The 22,296-nt window shown below is 28.6% G+C and overlaps 1 protein-coding gene across 2 annotated transcripts in view; it reads right to left on the minus strand.

Annotated features, from left to right (window-relative positions):
- Nucleotides 1-21,961, minus strand: part of LOC148227239 (uncharacterized) — a 110,461-nt gene extending 88,500 nt beyond the window's left edge. The window contains exons 1-2 of one of the 2 annotated variants that reach the window (XM_088201323.1): nucleotides 21,660-21,961; nucleotides 11,532-11,959 (exon numbers count right to left, since the gene is read on the minus strand). In XM_088201323.1, coding sequence (XP_088057449.1) covers nucleotides 11,532-11,596 — 65 coding nt within the window. In that variant the 5' untranslated portion in view covers nucleotides 11,597-11,959; nucleotides 21,660-21,961. The remainder of the gene's footprint in view (nucleotides 1-11,531; nucleotides 11,960-21,659) is intronic. The other variant, XM_088201325.1, reaches the window with a different exon arrangement.
- Between the last annotated feature and the right edge of the window lie 335 nt (nucleotides 21,962-22,296).

The following is a 22,296-nucleotide window of genomic DNA, read 5'->3' on the forward strand; positions in this document are numbered from 1 at the left end:
TCCCAGAGTACTTAATGACTTACTGAATCATCATCAAATCCTGGTCGGCCGTAAAAAAATAAGAATCGCCCTTGAGGCCTCAAATATGCGACTTGGTCGTGGTAGAACGACGGTGCATCAAATCGCTGATGTGGACATCCTAGTCAGAAAAGTGCTGAACGAATGACCCTCAAAAGTTATATTTATTGCCATAAAATAATTACTTTAAACAATTATAAAGAATACCCTATTACTCAATAAAATGACACAATAAGATAATAAAAGTGTTATTGAGCAATTATTGTTTTAAAGTAAATATAATTTAATAACGATTTTTATTAAGAAAAAAAATATGTATATTTCAATTATGATATCCAGAAGTTGGTACAACGTTTTACTAATAAAATGTATCAATTACTTTTACTGCTTATTAAATTTTAAGTTGTATTACTTATTATTCTAATATATACCTAAAGCTTTCAATTAGTCAATTTAAAAAAAACATAAGGTGTGACTAGTTTTTATTTAGTAAACCTATGTTTTATATAGATTTTAATTCGTATTTACGAGAGATATACAAAAATAAGGCCAGTAAAAATCGAAGTGGCTTTAATCATAGCAACAGTGTGATTAAAATAATCGTGTCAATTCCTAATTGAATATTTTTTTTATTTTATACATATATCACTTAATTTCTTATTTTTTCATATATTTTTTATTTAATTAAATTGTAAAAGATTTTTTAGTTTTTTTTACCCTAAATTATAAGCACCCATATTTTATTTTATATTTTTATTTTTTATTAAATTGTAGCTAATAACAAATTGTAAACATTAAAATGGTTATAAACATATATAATAATAAAAATTAGTATGTTTTTAAAATTATTTATAAATTTGAAATAAACGTATTAAAAAGAATAGATATTTTTTATACTTGATATGTACGACTTAGCTCGATTATGTTTTGAATCATCACGATATTCATCCGTTAGATTAAGAAAATCTAGGAAAACCCATCGATCTGAATTATAATTATATAATAAACATTAATTCAGATCTTCCAGAAACAATGGAGAGAAATATTTATATGGTCTTTCCGACTACACTAATCTGTGCTGATCACAGGTTTATTCGGTTATCCATTTCTTTGGTACAAACTATCTGCTGCTTAAGTGCAAGAAGAAGTGCAAATATGTGTTTTTATAATAATGCATTATTAAAAAAATATATATTTAGGATTAGTCTTGCAGTTCTGAATTTTATTTGAAAAAGAAAAAAGCGCGTTTTTTACTTTGTTGACAATTTTTTTTATGTCAGCAATGCTGTGCTTACAGTATGTTTAAAATGACCGTAGCTATTTATATTTTTGGTCAAGTCATTATGAACGTGTAAAGTGTGGCAAAATAGCATTGTGTTTCTCCTGAAGAAGAATTAAGTTACATTCAAAAAGCCATTGTTGTCACCGATGAACTCATATTAAAATATTTTAACAAAGAATTAGTTTATTGAATAATGCCAATTTTTTATGAAAGTTACCAACATATAAGGCTATAGAAAGCTCTGATTGCGTTGGGTTTCACAGAAAAGAGCAGATGTAAAACTTAAAATCAAGAAACTCGTTCTCAGTAAAAAAATAATAATCAACTATATGAGCAGTATCGCCGTACATGTACGGTGGTTGATCTTTTACTGTTTTTAAGTACCCCATATGGTTATATATTTACTTATGGGAAATACTGAATAAAAACGTTATATTTATATTTTTCTAGATTTGAGTTAATGTAAATGATACCAATAAATTAAATAGTACGAAATAAATTAACATAACAAAAAATATTTTATAATTTTATAATGAATATTAAAAGCCTCTAAATTGATATCCAAAAAATCCACAAATGCAGAATAATATATAAAAAATTGTTAAATAAATTAACGAAATTTAATCATAAAAAAGTGTTATAATAATTTATTAAAACATACTAATACATACAGTCAAATAAATCAAAGTAATAAAACGCTGAGAATAGTTGATTTTTTCTTTAATTCACTATAAATGCAATATAAAATAATGATAAATAAATAATAACAAAAATAGTAAAATTAACTCCCTTTCAATCGTATACTAATAAATTAACATATGTGTATAAATTAGCTCACTATTAAAAGGTTTAATGTAAATAGTATACTACAATATAATAATAAATTAGTTATTCTCAAAATATATGCTATAATAATACTCTTTATATATTGTATCTATACTTTTGGAATATCTCAAAATAAAATATTCTCTACAAATTGTGTCTTAACTTTTGGAATATCCCTAGCTTATAAAGTACTCATTAAATAATTATCATAAACATGTTAAATTATTAAATTAAAGTCAATGTTTCTATTACATAATAAAATATGATTACTAATATTAATTTTCATCGAATATTGAAAATATTGATTATTGATTCTAAATAGTTAATAGCATAGTCCAATGAAATTTACATATATTTCAGATTTGTCTAAATTTAAAGCATAAAGAGACACACTGACTAAGTTATACAAAAATATGTGTTTCGAATCGATCTATTCGATTTATATTATTTTTCAGCTATTAAAATATGTTTATTCTTGTGATTCTTTCACGCATGTAAATAGACCAGTGTATCAATAACACTGTCGATTCAGATCATGTTATTATCTTATAAAGAAAAATCATATATTTATGTTTCGCTGTATATAAACATCAGTCAAGTCTATCCCCATATCCCATAACTTTCGGCCGCATCGCGGAGACGTAACCTTTTTAAGGGGCATCGATAACTGTTAAGTGAGCGAAGAATGTTCCAATAAGTTGAAAAATGCACCCGGGAGCCGGCGGTTCTCGGCAAAAACAAAAGGTGAATTTCATTAGGGTCCGAGTCTGCACACGCCGCTCTTCTAGGAAACTCTTTTTTATCGGCGGATTCTTTTATACGTACACTCACATGCGCGCAACCGAGCGTTATAGCCAAAAGAGAGGAGGAGAGGAGATAGAAAAAAAGCATAGGCTGAAAGTTGACCACTGTCGAAAGGGGACGATTTATATGTGTCCTTTGACTTGTGCATCCATGCGCCGGTTTTGCTCCGTTTTCCTTTTTGTCAAGGGGGAAAAAATACAAACGGACCGAGGAGTAGCGAACGTGCTAACCGCTATGATTTATTTGCAAGTTAAATATGCGGCCGAGGGGTGCTTGATACGAATTCAGCAACAAAGTTTAAAAAAACAAGCATTAAAAACTCGATTGATTCAATGACTGTCCTTTTTGATTTGTACACCTTTTGCTTATATCAGCATAAAAAGGCAAATCCAAGAAACAATTCAAGTCATCGTTTACAAATATACTATTGCATATTTGACTGAAGGCTCTGTTCAACGCCTATTGTGTTATAGATAAGATAAAACTGATCTCTGACAAAATAGCTTAAAGCTTTTTCCTAACGCTTAATATGTACTGTGTATCATATTGTCAAGTATAATTGTCATTATTGTCAGGGCCAGGGTCGCTGAGAGCGAGCCCTGGCCCTGGGAAAACAATGATTCAGGGCCTCATGACAAAAATGTATCTTTATATATTTTTTCAAACCGTAATATAATTTCTTAAATAAATAATAACAGATACAAGTTAACCCTTTCTATGCTACAAGTAAATATAAAAATTAGCCACCATTGCAACATATTTTCTGAAGCTATATTTTATGCAAAATATGCATTAAAAAATCTGCTCATAATATTAATCTGATACTTAGTCATATTTTTTTCACTGCTCAGTGTTGCCATATAGTGAATTTCCATCCAGTGAAGTGCCATCACGGTGAAAACGCTCGATTATCAAAAGCGTTTATATTAAAACATTTTATAACAATATTACGAGTTAGAATCGAATAAAGCACATCTAAATCAAATTTTGACCAATAAGAGAGTGCAAAAAAAATTCTTCCTTCTTAGAAGTCAAAAATCTACGTCAAAAGCAATAAAAGCGTTCCGACTGCGTCGGTGCCGACACGATTTTATTGCTTTTGCCGTGAATTTTTGCCTTATACTATTATTTTTTTCAGAGTCGTGCCCCGACTTGTCCCTTCTCCCCTTTCCTCTCTCGGTAGGCCTGTGCTTTCCCAATGGTACCAAATAAATATATTCATTATAAAAATCGCCCTCTTTTGAAGCAAAAGGGAACGGCGAAAAAAACGAATTTCGCGCTTGACTAAGCCAGTAACTCGTGTACATTTCCGTTAACAGGTAACGTTTAAGTGCAAAGGGATTCACTTCCGGTCAATTTGACCCGCGCATATGTGGGCACATCCTTGTTTTAAAACAAAAATACGTTTAGGAGTCCGCTAAGAGCATAAATTATTTACAACGGCACAAAGTCAAGCGAAATGAATTCCGATCACGATCGTTACCCTAACTTTGCACTATTCCGAAAATGACGATTGTGAATACCGCCTTTAGGAGAGAGAGACAGAGGCGCCTTTTGCATGCATTCCGCGAACGGATTCGGTTTTCGAGAAGTCAAATTTCCTCGTATCGAATGTAGTATGTTCGACGCGTATGTCAGAATTGCACATTAACGTGTGTCATACCTTCAAAAGTTAACTTGCGCTTTCGGGCAAAACATGCACGATTTAATGAACCAATACTGAACATAAAAAATCGTAATTAATAATAGTATACAAAAAAACTTAAAAGATACTTAAATATCTTTAAATTTGTATGTTTAAATAGATCAAAATTATCTAATGGCAGTTATATTATAATATTGAACAGATAAAAAGCAAAGAGCTATTTAATATATAATACAAACGCTAATATTACATGGCAACCAAAAACGAAGTTCTGTAAAACTGTACTAGCAACTTAAGAAATTCTTTCTGAGATGTATTTAAGTTTTTATCTTTCAGAAAAATAATTAAAGTGAGCTCTTAAACATATAAATAATAATTTTAGTGTAGATCATCTATTGAGAAAGCTCTCTCTGATTCTACATCAAGTAATTAAATTCTAATTTTAAATATTCACATCGAATATGTTCTTTTTTATTGGCTTGACTTTCTATTACTTTTTTTTGGTTTATAATTTTCTGAAAATCATTATTTATTGCTACTTCAGCAACTGCCTTGTTCGCTGAACTAGTAATTTGTACATTTTCATTTTGACTTACTATTGCACATTTATTAGCAAATCAGCTAGATAATTTGCACAATAATTTTATTTTTGCCAAGCTAATTAAATGTTTTTACATTAGAAGAAATTGCAGTGAAATAAATATAATGTAACTGGACTTTACAATATTTCACAGTACATTAAAGAATAATTTATTAAAACACTCATTTTTTTGTAAATTATTATTTAATTAAGTCGTGCATGCTAATATCTCATATTAGCTTAAAACTTAACCGTGTTTATTAATTAAGATCCAAACATTAGTGTCTTTGTTAACAAGTCGGAAAGAATCACAATGCAGGCTTAAAAAAAACCTATAATCTTGTCTGCTGCAAACATAGACACCAAATGTCTTAGTTTAAAAATAAGATTACCCAAAATAGTATAAATATGTGATTCCTTAATTTACCTTCAATATACAAGAAATTCAGTAATGCAATTTAGCTACATTTTTTGGTAATTAAAAACTTGTAATGCATGTCCTAAATCTCATTTAAATGTATCTAATAAATCACTTTTAACTTTTATTTATATATTTTTGTTGTAGAATACATCTATTCTCTATAAAAACTGAAGTAGCTCATTATTAGAAAATTTTTTAGTTTGATTTAAATTAATTATCACAATATTCATCTGTGATCTAGGTTAAACTAATCCATGATAATCGATCGGAATAATCAGCTCTAAGCTCCATATAGAATTATAAAATAAGAGAAGTCATTTAAGTTTTTTTCTATATGCCACTGTAAAGTGTAATTTGCTTGAAATTTTAAACACAAATCATTTAAAAATAAATATAAATTAAAAAAAAATATTTAGATAATTTATTCAACTAATATAAGAAGGCATTGAATATATAATATGAAACGTAAAACTGCAACCCTTATATAGAATAAATATATATATGAATAAATATATAATAATGAGACATATGGAGGCTAAGATAAATAAAAATATTTTAGGCAAAATTCACGAATTTGATTAAAATTGTAGTTCAATGAGCAAAATATTGTTTTGACTAAATATTAATAAATCGTAAACACTAGTTGCTTTAAAAAAATATTTTAAGCACTCTATAGATGCAGTATTTTAAAGTAAAAATATTATTTTAATAATAAAAGCAGATTTATAATAGTATAACATCAAAAATAATTTTACTATGACTCTAATGGAAAAAAATATAGACAGCTTCTCTGAAACCTTTTGCATAAATAATAAAATACAGAAAAATACCAAAACTATATTATAAATCATCTCTGTTTATTAACGTATTTTAAATTCTACAAAAATTCATTTATATATAATTTATAAATATGCAAAGCTAATTTTCTCACGTGTTTCGCTGATAGTTTGCTATCAATTCAATGAATATAATTTTTTCCCTAAAAATTTAGTGATAGGTAACTAAAAAAATAATTTATAATATAAAATAACTCTTTATTTATATATTTTTTCACACAAATCTTAGGCTTATTTTAATTACTATTTAAAAGCAAAGATATCACAAAAAAATGTTTACAGTAAATTTATATTTTCATAAATCATCGATTATATAAACGTCAGAAATATATTCATAGATATGATAATTGCGTATCGGCGCATTTTTTATGATTCGTCATCTATAGATTAATTAATTAATAATACAATTAAACTATTTTCAGACTTTGGCATTTATACATCTAGAAATTAAGTACACACTCAAGATTTCTTGAAAGGTAAACACATAAATTACCTTACATCAGATAATTGTGTACCGTCAAATTAATTACACGCTGATTTCATCGCCATTCAATTAAGGTGTCTGGGTCAATGATATGTGATTAGTGTAAATAAAAGCGCATTGTTGTTCTATTGTCGACGTTGGTCATTCGTAAATGTCCGGTTTTCAACGTACACAATACACATACATATACAGAGTGTCTCATGAAAATGAAAAAAATCTAATATAATATGACTAAGATTAAACGAAAGCACAAAGTAATATTTTTCAAGTGTGACAAAAAGGGCACCCGAGCTAAATATGTACACAGCACATAAGAAATTACAAATAATTCTTTTGTAATGTTGATTGAGCAGGTTCCGCCGGCCAGGCGTCGCCAAACATTGGAATACGAGTCACGTAACTGCGGCGGCTGCAGCAGCAGCAGCAACAGCAACGATCGACTGAGGACGCTTTTTGTAGCCGACACCGACACCAGCATTCCGACAGCAGGATACTAAAGGACTCTCGCGGAGAGCAATATCGATTTAAGGACGGCTTCCTAAAGGGATCTAGACTGATTGATTTAGGATCTATCGAGCCAGACTCGATTCGCTGAAGATGATAAAAAACTTAACCTTTTGCACTCGGGATGGGCCGGTGGAAAAAATATTATGTAAAAATCTTTACGAAGGTTGAAGCTATAAAACGAATATCAAAGTAGGGGCAGATATTTATTCGTCGGAAACATCAATAAACGAGCGTTTCCGCACCTTCGCCACGAATGCATTCAGCTGCTAATGACTGAGGAAACGATTCTCAACCGGTGTGCCGCGACAATGACGCAATGACACAAATATATTAAACGTATATAAAATTTAAATTTAATTGCTAGATTTAATGGTAAGCTTTTATTAATTTACTGGTAATAAAATATTTTAATTATTTCTACAACAATGTTGTTTTAAATAAATCCTAATTCACACATAGTGTTTACATCATATGCGAATTGACTACTTTTAAAATCGAATATTTATGGTGACCCAAAAACATTATAATAAATACGGTATTTTAAAGTTACAGCTCCATTGCAATTCAAAGACAATTAAAAAATCACAAGCAATCTAAAAAACAAATATTTCTAAAAAAAATGAAAATGAATAAAAAATATTTTTTAAACAGCTGTCGTGTACATTATAATAGTGATATGCCTTTGAAATCAATATAAATAATAAAAATTATCTTATATATATTTTTAGCATTTAAAATTCATGAGATATACCATTTAAAAAAATATTTTATAACCCCCTAAATAAATTGCATAGGAAATATACATATATAAGTACATATATTATAACTTGTATAGTTTGTCGAGTATATAAAATTATTATAAATTTACTAAAAATGAAATATGAATTTATTAAACCTTCAATTAACAAAAATCATCTAGCACTGAACCGTAAGTTAAATGGATACTTTAACACTGTGACATTGAGAACGAAGATTAACGCACGTATTCGTTAATAATCACCAGTGTGTACCAATTAAAATAATTAAATTGCGATAATTGATTAAATGACGAATTAATCAAATTATATTTAATTGTATTATTTTGTATCGGTATCTATTGATTATTTCATGTTCTTTTTTTGTTGCTTTACTGTATCCAGAAATGAACATGAGCGCTACTTTAAATACATACGGTTCTATAAAATATTTTCAAGTATATGTGGCATGTCCGATATTGATTCTATCGTCACATTAATTTACACACTTTAAGCGATATAATGTGCCATTCTCGAAAGGCGGTCATAAATTTGTGTGCAGACATGACTGACTGACACACAGACAAGCGACACACTGAAACCATATAGTTATGGCTCGGTGTCGGAATACCTTTGCGTATGATCGAGCACCAACTCTGACTTCATTGTACCTGGTTTCCTCTCGTTGATTGGTCCTATCTCGTTTGTATTCCTGACGCGTCGCCAGGGCCATCCGACGAAGGTCGTGGAATGGTCGAATCGATGGGGGTAAGAAACGTCCACACACAGTCAATGAATATCCACCGATCGACCGGCAGGCTTAAATTACCCGAGAGGAATGCCGAACGCGTTTTTCTTAATTGGTCCAATGATTATGGTGCAAAAAAGTCGATCGACCAAAATCGCCAAATTGCAATAATAATAAATTGCAAGCAAAGTTCCATTTTTGGCGGTGCGAAAAAACATATTGAGAAACGCTTGGCAAGCACGAGTCTGATTAAACGGTGTTTTGCAAAATACCAAAATTGGGACCTACTTGAAAATAATTTATATGCTTTTAATTAATTAATATATAAAAATATAAAAAATAGTATTATTATTGTATCATTAATATAATGCTAAAACATGCGTTAGTTTAAAAACACTATAAACCAACTAATAATATTATTTAAAAATCAAAAAATAGCCAAGAAACAAATCGGTAAGCGCTAGTAGACCAACAACACGGGCTTCGTCCGCGTCGTTCAATAGTAACTAATCTCTTGTGCCTTTCGAAAGCCGTGACAAAATCCCTCGATTATAAAATCCATGTCGATGTAGTCTACACCGACGTTCAAAAAGTATTCAACAAAGACATGAGCTACTTCTTCGAAAGCTAAGCAACTTTGCGCTTTTCCCTATCGCGTTCTATATTCTTGCCAGTTGCGGCCAGGATGTGTGTGTTTTAATGATTTGCTGTGAGTCTCTGCAAGTCACACTTAAATCCTTAATAAAAGAAAACCTGTCTAGAATACATCCACCGAGATGCTAAGAATATTTTGCCGGCATCAACGATTTTGAAAATGAAATTGTGTGACATTTCTTTACACTGAAATGCAATTGGCATTATAGCAAGCCCCAATCTACTGTATTTTTTTGAAAACTTTCAAGTCATCTACATGTAATAAAAAAATGAAATGATGCATTGCTGTTTGAATGTCATTAATGAACAATAGAAACAGCAATGGACTCAAGTTGGATCCTTGAGGTACTCCAGTTGAGGTCTTATATCGTTCTTAAAAAGAGTTTTTATACTTGACGAACTGAGAATAGGTTTATAAGACCTTCAGAAAACCCGAAATTAGAGCATTTCCACAACTCTGGAAAACAGGAGGATAATAAAAAACTAACAATACTATATGTACTCATAAAAGATATAACTTGCGACGATAATTTTTATATTATGTTAATTTATTTTTTACATAAAACATATGTAGATAAATTATCTACTATATAAAAATACATTAAATACACAATAAATTAATATTTATCATATATTATATTGATATAAAAGTATCGATGAAGTTAACAGCATAGCGTGCGGTAAGTAATTAAATAAAAACTCAACGGCAACACCGGTTGTAATATCAATTTTCCATGGATAAAGGAAAAATGCATATTTTCACGTTTTTCACACCTTACATGTTTACAGACACGTGCAAATACTACGTTATCGCGACATTTTTACACGTAACACGGGACAACACGCGATAAGAAGTTGGAAGTTGTTTTGCGTTCGATCTCCGATGACAATCGCACATCTGAGAAGAAGTTAAACTTCTTGACATCCATCAATTCATGACATGTCTTTCAAAAAATAAAAATAAAATCAGCAGAGATAAGGGCTTACAAGCAAACGTGCTAAGTGTATGTATTACAATATCTGCAGAAATATTAATAAATATATTATCCTCTTACTACAAAGCGATTCGTGCTCAATCATAATTTTGATAACATATTAAATAAGAAAGACATCCAATTAAATTAAAAGGATTTCTCACATTATCAGCAAAACTTTGCACTATTAATATTGTTTTGCTGTTAATAATAAATTAAAGAAGAATGTTAAATGGGTATAATAGATTATGGAAAATTAACATACAATAAACACATACATATGTAGACAATTTATACGAAATGCTCTCTTTAGTTTTATCTGTTCTGTCAGATTATTGATATATTACTGTAACATATTGAGCTAGAGATTAGTAGCTATTTATAGTCAGTATTGCATAATAATTTTTATTGCCAATATGTTGGGTTTTAGTATAATTTTTTACATTTAATAGTATCATTTTTCACCTAAAATGGGGAAAATTGACACATGATTTTAAATATAAACTATCTTAAGTTTAATATAACAATCTAAATTTTCTTTATAATAAATTTTAAGAAAATTTAATTTTTTTAGCTCCATTTATGCGTCACTTTCCTGCATATTTTCAACAACTTAACTCATTAAAAAATAGAATGCTTTATACTCTTCCGATAGCGTATTGAATCTATTCAGAAATAGATTAAATACGCTACCTTTTATTATTAATATCATGATTTTTTTAATACAGATCATATGATTTTTAAATTAGATATTACACGATCACATCAGCGATCAATGATTCACACAATTAATTCTAATAAACATCTAAATCAATCAGTCTACCGCACAAACACGGCAATAAAGTTATGAAACCCGGCTTATTAAATTCACCTCGCGTGTATATGTATCCACATAGAATCCACATTATAAATCAACCAAGTTTTTTGTTTAAGATAGAGCGTAATCGACAGATTATCTAAAGCCATTAATGCGGCTGCTCTTAACTGGGCGGTTAAAGTGAATGTGTGTTTTTCCTCACCTGTAATTAACGAATGGGTTCACGATGTCCTCATTGCAGTTATCGTCGTTGTCCGAAGCCATCATTTGATTGGCAGAAGCCTCACAGCTTCCCGAGGGCCAACGGCCAATCGCTGGTCAGCATCAGCACCGGCGGCCAATCTTGGAATAAGCCGATCAACGAAGGCCGAAGAATAAATTAACCATAAACGTTAACCGCTTCATCCGAGGATGCGAGCTCGGCGCGCGCACGTATTTTTTCTTCACCAGTCTTGATTGTTTATGTTAAGTCCAAATTTGCTTTTTTTATATTTATGTATATATAACAATATCAAAAATATTTATTTATATCGAGCACCACTTTTAAACTATTCACAGGTTGATTTGTATGTCATTCATTAAATAATATATTGCACTTTTTATTTTAATATTATCAGACTTATTGAATATCTGCAAAAAAGAAAAAAACACAAAATTAAATGATGTTTAAAATCATGTTTAAATATAAACGTAAAAGCATATCGGTAAAGTGTAGAACTAACTGATTTTTTTAATAAATCTATCGCATAGTGAATGTAAAACCATTGTAATTGCAAATATATTTCTAAAATATCATATGAACATTTCAGCAATTTTTTATTTTTTATTTATCTCATTTTATTTACATTTAATCGATATTGATTATGGATAATATCCGAATTATTGTTTTAGAAATCATATTTAGTTGGATTTATTGGAACTTTTTATCATTAATTAAGGGATATAGAAGCCTAACAAATTAAACGTCAGATTTTAAAATAAAAATATTTATAAAAAATATATAATAATATTGTGCATTCGTAAATTAAGTTATCGAAAAGACAAATTTATACAAATTTAATCATTAATTCAAGTACTTTTGTAAAGATCGAAATGGTTGCAATAAATCAGGTTATTGGTAAAAAAAGATCTACCTTTTGAAAAGATGAGGTGATGCTATGAATGTGTTAACGTGATTTTACCAATGAGTATTTGATTAACAAATAAAATGGATAGCTTTTAGGAAACGAGATGTAAGTAGTGGACAAGAAATGAACCAGACGACACAAATCTGTTTTGGATTAAATTATACAACAGATGTCTTTAGTAAATTATTTTTTCTATTAATTTATGTATTTATTCTTTGAATATCCTATGAGCCGATATGTGAGTGTTCTGAAATATAGTGAGCCGAATCGAGCGTTAGGTTGCCAATTGGTTAAAAAAGAGCGTAAAATAAATTTATACGTAATGTAAAATGTGATGCAATACTTTCTTCAATAATGACGCGAAAGTTATAGCAAAAAAATACTCTGATGGTGCTACTTATATTCCGGAATGGAAGTTGTCTACTTCATTGATGAAACAACGAAGGCAATGCATTATAAATCTATATGTTTTTACACCCCTTCACTAGAAAAGCAAATGGGCACAAATTTGGACTGAAACTTAATTGTTGTTTCTGCACAATAACATTTTTTTCATCAATTTGATGAATGTAAAGAAGATGAGAATAAAAATACTAAATAAAATTAATACTTTAATTAAGGAAAATATTACAGAATTTAAATAAAAATGTTGAACAAATCTAGGACTGACCCTGGAATAAAATTGTGCCATAATTAAGAAATAAATTGGAATTCACAACTCAAAGAGCAAACAAAAATGCATAGAAGTGTTCAAAATCGTTTGTAAAGTGCTGAATACATTTTCATAAAAAGTCAAGTAATTTGTTAATTATGCAGTAAAAATAAATTTAAAGATTTATTTATATTTTTTTTATATATTTATATTTATTCTCTACTGCATCTATTAATCACCTTTATTAATTATATTACTTTTATGCAGCTAAATTTAGAAAATTAATTCAGCACTTAAGCAAAAATCTATTATTTTTCCTTGAGCGTGGGATAAATCTGAATTCCACACTTAAGAGCCGTACCCGATGATTCGGATTTATCCGCACCTAGCACATAAAGGGTTAAGTAATGTTTTATTTTATCATATGCTTTTTTTATTGGTTTCTATTTTCAGTTAATTATATAATGCATGTTTTTTTATATATATTTTAATGGTACTCTTTCTTTTTAGGAATACATTTGTGTTGCTTATTTGTAAATTATTCAGGATTAATAAATATGTATTGCTCTAAATTATTGTTAACACACAAATTGTTTTACATAATTACACTGCGGAGCAGAAAAGCGAAAGTTAAAGAAACAGACAAGCATACAATAAAATGATGTAACATTAATATCAGAAAATAGCTTACATTTGATAAAAATGCAGTAACAAATTCTTAAAAAAAGCTTTCTAAAATGTTTTATATTTAATTTTAGTTTTGAATATATTTTCTTTTTATGTTAATGTGTGTAGATATTTTATTTATAATTACTCATGTATTAGTATAAAAAACATTGAATCTAGACTATAAGTATTACAGATAAAGATAATTTGTAATAAGTCAGTTATTTAATGACTTTATCTTTTACAGGCTCAGACCTTTAATTTTCTAGTGAGCCACAAAAACACACTCACTCAATTTATATTACAAACCACAAAAATCCTATTGTTCACAACACTTTATATAACGGTCATTAAATAAACATAAAAATACATTTAATCACAAATGGCTATCTGACAGTGGCGTTTTATATACTTCCTAGCTTCCTCAGTTATCGTTGTCAATATTATAATTAATCATTATAAAAAGATATAAATTTAAAATAATTTATTCTTAACGCGAGTTGAATCGATCTTGATTATCATTTAATTATAGGTATACTCAAACATATTGCTTTTTGTGCTTATTATATTATCCTTTTACACATATAGGCTTATGACAGGTTTATAATAAATGTATAGCAATTTCATAACGATGTCAACACTTGCCATAAACGGCGGTCATTATATATTTTTTCATAAGAATATATTTTTCCATATCGATTCCGCTGCGAATTTATTCATTGGTAAGCGATGTTATAATTATAGCAGACTAACCGAATAATAAAAAAAAATGTTTTGCGAAATGAATGACGAGTTCGTTAAACTTTACAGAGATACAGATATCTGTTTTATTATTTTCGCAAGTGCATTGCTTATCAATTTTTGTATATATTTTTATAAGAGACAACCGAGAAGAGTGAGGCGTGTGCGATTAACGATAACGTAAAAAATACGTTTTTGTCTGTTAAATCTCAACTACGTTTTCGTTTTTTTTTTTTGTTGACTTTGATACCTTCACACCTGTACAAACTGAATCCAATGACCTTATGAATAAAATTACCTTATTTAATCGCATGTTTCGGTTGGGTGTCGCATGGGGTCATCTCGTCAATAAATTAAAACGTATTTCACGTCATTTGCGTGAAATAATAACTTGCGGAGTGACGGACGCGAAGTCATTCACGCGGATGATGATTGTCGTAAAATTTGCGATACGAACGATATTTATAATTATGAATATCAATAAAAATGTGTTTGCTATGCACAATTAATATACGCATGCAAATTTCAACGATAAAAATATTATTGTGCTTAGGAACATTTTTTTCATTTCAATTATATCGCTTCGTTTATCGACGTGGAAATAATCGTGCGGTTTTCCGTCAAACTGCTTGAATTTTCATGAGACGGACAAAAACCTGGCGAAACAGTGACGACCTCGCCCGGTTTGGCACATGCGAAATTTTGTCAGAACGATCCTCGCAAAAAAAAACAAATACGTTTCTCTTCGAATCGCGCTCATAGCTTTATAAAGCACACGTTTGATCGACTTATAAATATTTCAAGAATGTTGTGATTCAAAATAATTCAGCTCGCTTAAGTTTTTACCTTTCGTATAATGCACCAAGTTCATATATAATAAAATATTTCATTAATATTAGTCAAAATCATATTTTCTTATAAGATCGATTTAATCGATTTTAATTATAATCAATGTTTCAGTTTAGTTCAGTTATATCGATACATACGTACACGGTGTATTTTAAGATTAACTTGTAATACTTTTAATCACACCTTTTTTTTTAATAGTTTTGTACACTTACTGAAAATGTATATTATTTGTTAAATGCTAAAAAATAACAGAAGAAACGGATTACTAAATAAACCCATCTAGAAAAATATATATTGTATTTATCAAATAAAATGATTTATTGAATCACAATTGTTTTAATTGCATAGAATGTTATATGCGTATTTTATATCACAAATAAAGGTCATTGCTACTGTAAAATTTATATTACGATAATGCCACACATAAATTTATATCAATATCCCAGTTTATAGAGAGCAAGCAAAATGAATTTTAAGAAAATGCAATAATATGTATAAAAATATCAATAAGTAATTTGTTATTTTTTATTAAATGATAATAAGTAATTTTATAAATATGGCAAAAAAGATTAATTAAACTATATAAAATGTCTCAAAAAATATTATTTTTTTATTTGCCATATTTATTCTTTATAAATTTGATTAATGAACAGATTCATATATTCGAGTATAAATATAAATGACGCGCTAATAATCTCGCGTAACTCGATCATACGAAAGCAACCATAAAATATATATTTTTTAAATAGTAATAAATATAGGACTAATAGATTCTTACGTAACATATATGCTTATCAATAATTTTAATATTTATAACTAACTAAAAAGTAAAACTAACTAAACGCAAAAACTTAAATTTAACTGGAAGCTGTAACTTTTATATTGTATTTATTATACATATTAAAAGGATTATTTTATATTTGTTAAGTTCACTTTTATAGAAATACTCACTGACCAAATAATAAGTTATATTGTTTTCCACATTTATTTCAAAACAAGACAAATCCAATAAATTCGAATTTCATCTTTAGTCATATACACAGTAGTTAACATCAAATGAAAATATATCAATAATTTCAATTCAAAATTAAAAAACTTAGATATTTACATTATACTGTAAAACAAGATATGACTTTTCGTATATTGATTATATTAAATATGGTCATTTCAATACTTTATTTACATTTGTTAAGCTTATACTATTAAATTGTAACTTCGTTAACTCATAATTGTCACCTTTAAAGTAACTAATAATAAGCTATATAATAAATGTGAGCTTCATCAGTAGTCGTATATATTGGTTAATATCAATAAAAAACATATCAATAACAATTCAAAATTTAAAAATTGTAGTGTCTATCTTGAAAGACATGCTTAGCCATAATAAAGAGTAACACCCCTTAAAACACCGCATAGTCTGAGCAAAATATTTTAGCAGGTAGTTTTAACCTAAATTCTGAGAACTATAAAAATGAATTTGTCGTATTTAATTGCTCACTTGATTTTTAAAAAAAGATTGCAGTTCGAATTGCTCAGTCACGCTTACATGACCGTGTTCAGTTGCGTGATTTCAACCTTTATTTGTCGTTATATTTTTTTTTATTTAATGATTTATTTTGAATATTATATAAACATTTTAAAAATGCCAAAAAACGCGAATTAACTGAAGCTAAAAGAGCGAATATAATTTTATTGTATTAATATATTGCATTTTATTAACTGAATATATCAGAAAATAATAAATACAATAATTGTTCACGACACGCTATCCGAAACTCTAAAAACTTTGAAATATTTTCATTGAAAAATTCTAGAAATTGAATGGAATTGAAATGTCAATGGTTTTAGTAATAGCACTTTATTTAATATTATATAACACAAGATATCTTGAAGAATATAATTGTTGGGACTGAAAATAATAATACTCAACAAATTCATTTTAAGAGATCATCGACTACATTGTCATTACTGATTGATGAAAAGACAGTAAATTAATTACAGCTACGTCTAGTACATCTATTTTTACGCCCATGTGAAATGAGAGGCGTAAATAATTTTTATATTAATCTCGCCAATCACCTATCACACCTGCAAGGACCTAATAGCTTCCAATCAAACGGTGGTCCCCGCCATTTAATTAACGACCTCTGCATTCTGATTAATTATAATTTCAAATAAGAGAGACAAACAGAAAGACACCTATCTCGTTATTAATTTAGCATACGCCTGCCTGTGGCGAGGAGAGGAGAACGATTAATTAGTCGATACCCCGCCGTTTTTGTATCGGCAGTATTGTGCTCGTATACATTATTAGCGGTATTTAGTATCCGATTGACCCACATTTGATACTCGAACCTGTAATTTAGAAACAAAGATGGCGACACCCACCCGCCTCTATGATAATCTCATAACGAGACCGGCTCGATTGTTTTGAGTTTCGATTTTTGTAATGTGTCTCGGTACGCGCGTGTGGGGTTCTTGGATTCGCGAAAACGATGCAAAGGTATGCATACACATAAAAATTCTTATAAACGGTCGGTTCAGCGAAAAGAAATCCGACGCATTCGAGAATGTTCTCAAAGCTCTTCTGAAGCAATAATATAAACTTGAATTCCACTAAGACATGATTTACTAACCAAAAAGCGAGGTATAAAGTAAAAGTATATTAGCTAGTAAAGATCAAGATCAGTTCTGTTACAATGTATATAATGTAATAAATCGATTTGAAAGATTCGCGATATCAATATCAGTAGTATATTTAAAACTTTTTAATAACAGCTTTCAAATTTCAAGTTAATAGTTTATGTAGTGTATAAGAAAAAATAAGTTTAAAAAATGACATCTTGGTGTGGTTTAAAAATGGATAAAATTGAACATCGTTCTGTGATAAAGTTTTTTATTTAAATTATTCTAACGCTATCGGACTTTTTTATTACAATAATTAATATGTTAAATGATAAAAATAAGCAGAAAAGTGACACGATCATAAAAATCATTGATTTTGGCGATCGTCGACTCATATTGCCGTCAAAAATTTTATACCGAATAATTAGGTACGAGAAAGATTTTAAAGGCAATTAAATACATATTTAGCAAGACTATTTGTATAGTTTTAAGAAGTATATATACTACAGATTTTATCTGAGTTGGGTTAAATTTTACACGCAAGAAATAAAACAAGGTTAAATATGGATCAAAATCACTGTATTAAAAAAAATTTAAAATTTCAACTCAAGGAAGTAAATTTTTTATTAAAAAAAAATTAAAAGTGCCTATTAATGACTATTTTAAAATACTTTAACTTGAATCGTATTTCCACGATATGATAGAAAAACTGGAACGTCTCTTAATAAGGTATGTTTATGCTCATGAATATCAAATAATTTAAAAAAAAAAAATATTTTATTTTATTATCAGGTAGCAAACTAAAGTATGCATGTGTATAAATAAATTATTACAAAAATATAATTTAAACAAGTCAATCTAACTATTCTAAAACTGCAAAAACATGATTATATATAATTTGTTTTCAGTATTTTTTATATAAAAAAATATTTGCAGAAGTAATCAAAGGATTTCATGGAAATTAAAATGTTCAAGTAAACATATTATTGAGAATCGTACGTATATTAAAATTATTTTAAATATTATTTACAATTCTAAGCCGTTTAATTAACCATGAACGTTTTAAACTATGCAAAACTATAAAAAGTGTAGAGGTATAATTATTTCACGCCGACAATAATTTATCTCCATCTGGGCGCAATAAATTCCAATCTTAATCTAATAAAATCTAATACTTGTCAACATCACGACACGGTGGCAAAGGTTTCGAATTAGTGATTCATATAATATTATTGCGATCTAATCTACTGATATTCTTTAAAACAAAAAATATGTATTGTCATTGAATAGATAAAATTTATGTAATATAAAAATATTTATTTTATATCACAACATTTAACCGACGTTAATTTTTGCATTAAATTGAATATATCAACAAAAACAATGATCCTTAGAATATAATTTTTGGATTAATAACTTCTATATATCACTAATAACTAACAATAAATAATGTACATTAACAAGTACAAAATATAATATTTTATAATAACTCTACTTCTTTTTAATCACTACTCTTTTTTTTATTAATTAAAACTATTTTTTGTAACAAGTTATTTAGGCATGACATATACAAATAAACATACGTACAATATTATTTATTTTTAATTTATTTACAGAGCCCCAACAAAAGAATCTTATCGTATTAATCCGCCAAGGTTGATAAACGTTCAAATGAAAAATGTTATCTATTTTGATAAAATAGCAATATTGTGCACATGCAACTATATCAAAATAAATAATATTAGGATAAATTCTTAAAATACAATACACCTGATAAATGCAAAACTATACTATTGACGTAAATTGTAGTCGATTCATAAGAAACTTAACTAAAATACTAATTTAACATTTATAAAACATAGATTGAAATATATTTAGTAATAAATTTATATTCCAACTATTAAATTAATCAGCAAATAACTAAGTGGCGACGACAGTTGCGCAATTTTATGCAAGCATGGAAAATTACCACCAGGTATACTTGAATCAACTGTTTTTATTTAAGTTATATTTTTTTTTTAAATCTACACCTATATAAAATATAATATTTTTTAATCAACTATTTTTTTAGCTCGCATGCCTCCTTTGTCGTCCACTGGCCGAACGTTAAGCAAACTCAATAACAATAAACATTCATACGTATAAATCATAATGTTAATGTTAAAACACCGCTCGAATGTGTCGTTTAATGAAACTGGCATCCGGCTGCCGGATCGAATCGAAATCGTAAACGTCGTACGAAAAGTAATAATATACATACGACATGCGAATATGAAACGATATGTGCACGCGTGTAATATGAGAAACTTTAAAGCTCAGATTGCTCACATTGAGAGAGAAAATGAGAGCATTGAAAACCAAAATACCGATAACCCTTAAATTGATAGTTTTGCATAATATATTGCTGTAATGTACAAAAATATTTTTAATATTTCAAGTATAATTATTTGTTTCATTTATTCCATTAAAAAAAATTAATTCAGCTTCAAGGACTTACTTTTTAAATAATACAAAAAACTATAGCGCAACGTAAATTTTAAAATTTGATAATACCTAGTAAATTTTGCATGAATGATTTTATTTCATTTATATGAAAGATAAGTAAAATCTTATGAAAAAATATAAAAATTCATCAACGTAGACTTTCTAGACTATTAGCAATATTACTTACAAAGACATTTTGCAGTTAAGAAGAAACTATGCTTTTATTTAATAAAATAAAGTCATCGTGCTAATAGATTTATATGCCAATTTTCAATTCTTTTCTAAAAAAACGCACTGTTACTTTTAGTAATAGTGGAATTATCAATTATTTTAGGAAGCTTTTTACTTGTTATTTTATAAATGCGAGATGTATCAAAATGGTAAGAGCAGTTATTAAGTTATTTTCACTTAAGATCATGTTTTATACAGACTCTATTATAATATGAAAATCTATTACATTATAACTCTCCTTGTAAATAATAGTTTTTTTTTTAATTATTGAATAAAACTTTCCAGATCCTATAAGATATTAATACATATAACTATATAGGTTGGTTCATTAAGAAGCACTTGATTAAAAAATCAATAATAAAAAAGTACTTACTCTAAAAAATATAGGGTAAAAATCTCAACCATTTCAGTGATAGCCATTTTTAACACTGTGATTACTACAACACAAGATGTGTCAAAATATTTATATAATATCTTGATATCACTATTTTTTGGGGTTATTTCAAAAAGTATATGCGTGTAGCGTTGAGAATATTAAAAAGCGTACTTATAAACGCACGTTGAAAGATCAACTGCAAAGTTATTAGGTGGCCGTATTTTTTAACAATTTTAAGTGAATTTTTTATACTAATCCTGCATAGTGTAACTACACTGAGAGTTTAAGCCTTTAAACATATATTAGAAAATCGACTTTGAACTGGGTTACTCTTCTAGGTTTGATAAATATTTTTATGATATAAAAATACACTTCATTGAGATATCATTTAATATTTTAAATGCCTTATTATATACGACAGTGAACATAATAAATAAATGAGAGAGATTTGTGTCGAATGTTATTCAATACAATGAGATATTTTTTTCACTGATTTTTTGTCAATAAAATAATATTAAAATATTTTTTATTATGAACTTATTAACAAGTCCCCTGTATTTCTATTAATATGACACTTACCCTTTTTGTGAGTTACCGTTACTCCGACGGCCAAGTCAGCGCCAAAATGCAAACAAATCAAAAAATCAACACATCAATAATGTATTCGCACGTATTCGCAGAAAAAAATGTTTCGAAATAATCGTTCAATTTGGCAACGCGAAAAAAATATCAACCGACACTCTACAAGGCACTTTGTATCGTCAGGCACTGAAACTGAATTATTTGTGCGAAGGAGCGCGCAATTTCAAAAAGAGCGCGCGGTTGATAGTGAAACGCGCACGACGCACACGTATATCCTCTCGGGCTCCTGGAGCCGCACTGACCGCTCAGTCGCGGGGAGAGCTCAAAACGCGTCTTCGATGATCTTCGGCAAACATCGGGTAAAGTCGGCTCGAAGCCGACATATCACTCGAGCGAAAATCGCGCGACGACGAACGCACGCATGTCGTCTTTATCTCGTCGACGTATGTACTATCAAATACATATTTTTTTTATATTCGATATTAAAATTAATTAAGGTCAAACGAAGTACGAAAAATCGATTAATATAAGGTGACCGAATATATTTTTTTAATTTGTAATCTGTCCGCTTCTCTAGACATTTGCAATTTTTTTTATCTTCTCTTGACATATGTGTGAATCGCTCATCAGTGAT

The sequence above is a fragment of the Plectrocnemia conspersa genome, unplaced genomic scaffold, assembly GCF_051122295.1.
Source record: "Plectrocnemia conspersa isolate PC_06_02 unplaced genomic scaffold, ASM5112229v1 ptg000013l, whole genome shotgun sequence".
Classification (NCBI taxonomy): domain Eukaryota; kingdom Metazoa; phylum Arthropoda; class Insecta; order Trichoptera; family Polycentropodidae; genus Plectrocnemia; species Plectrocnemia conspersa.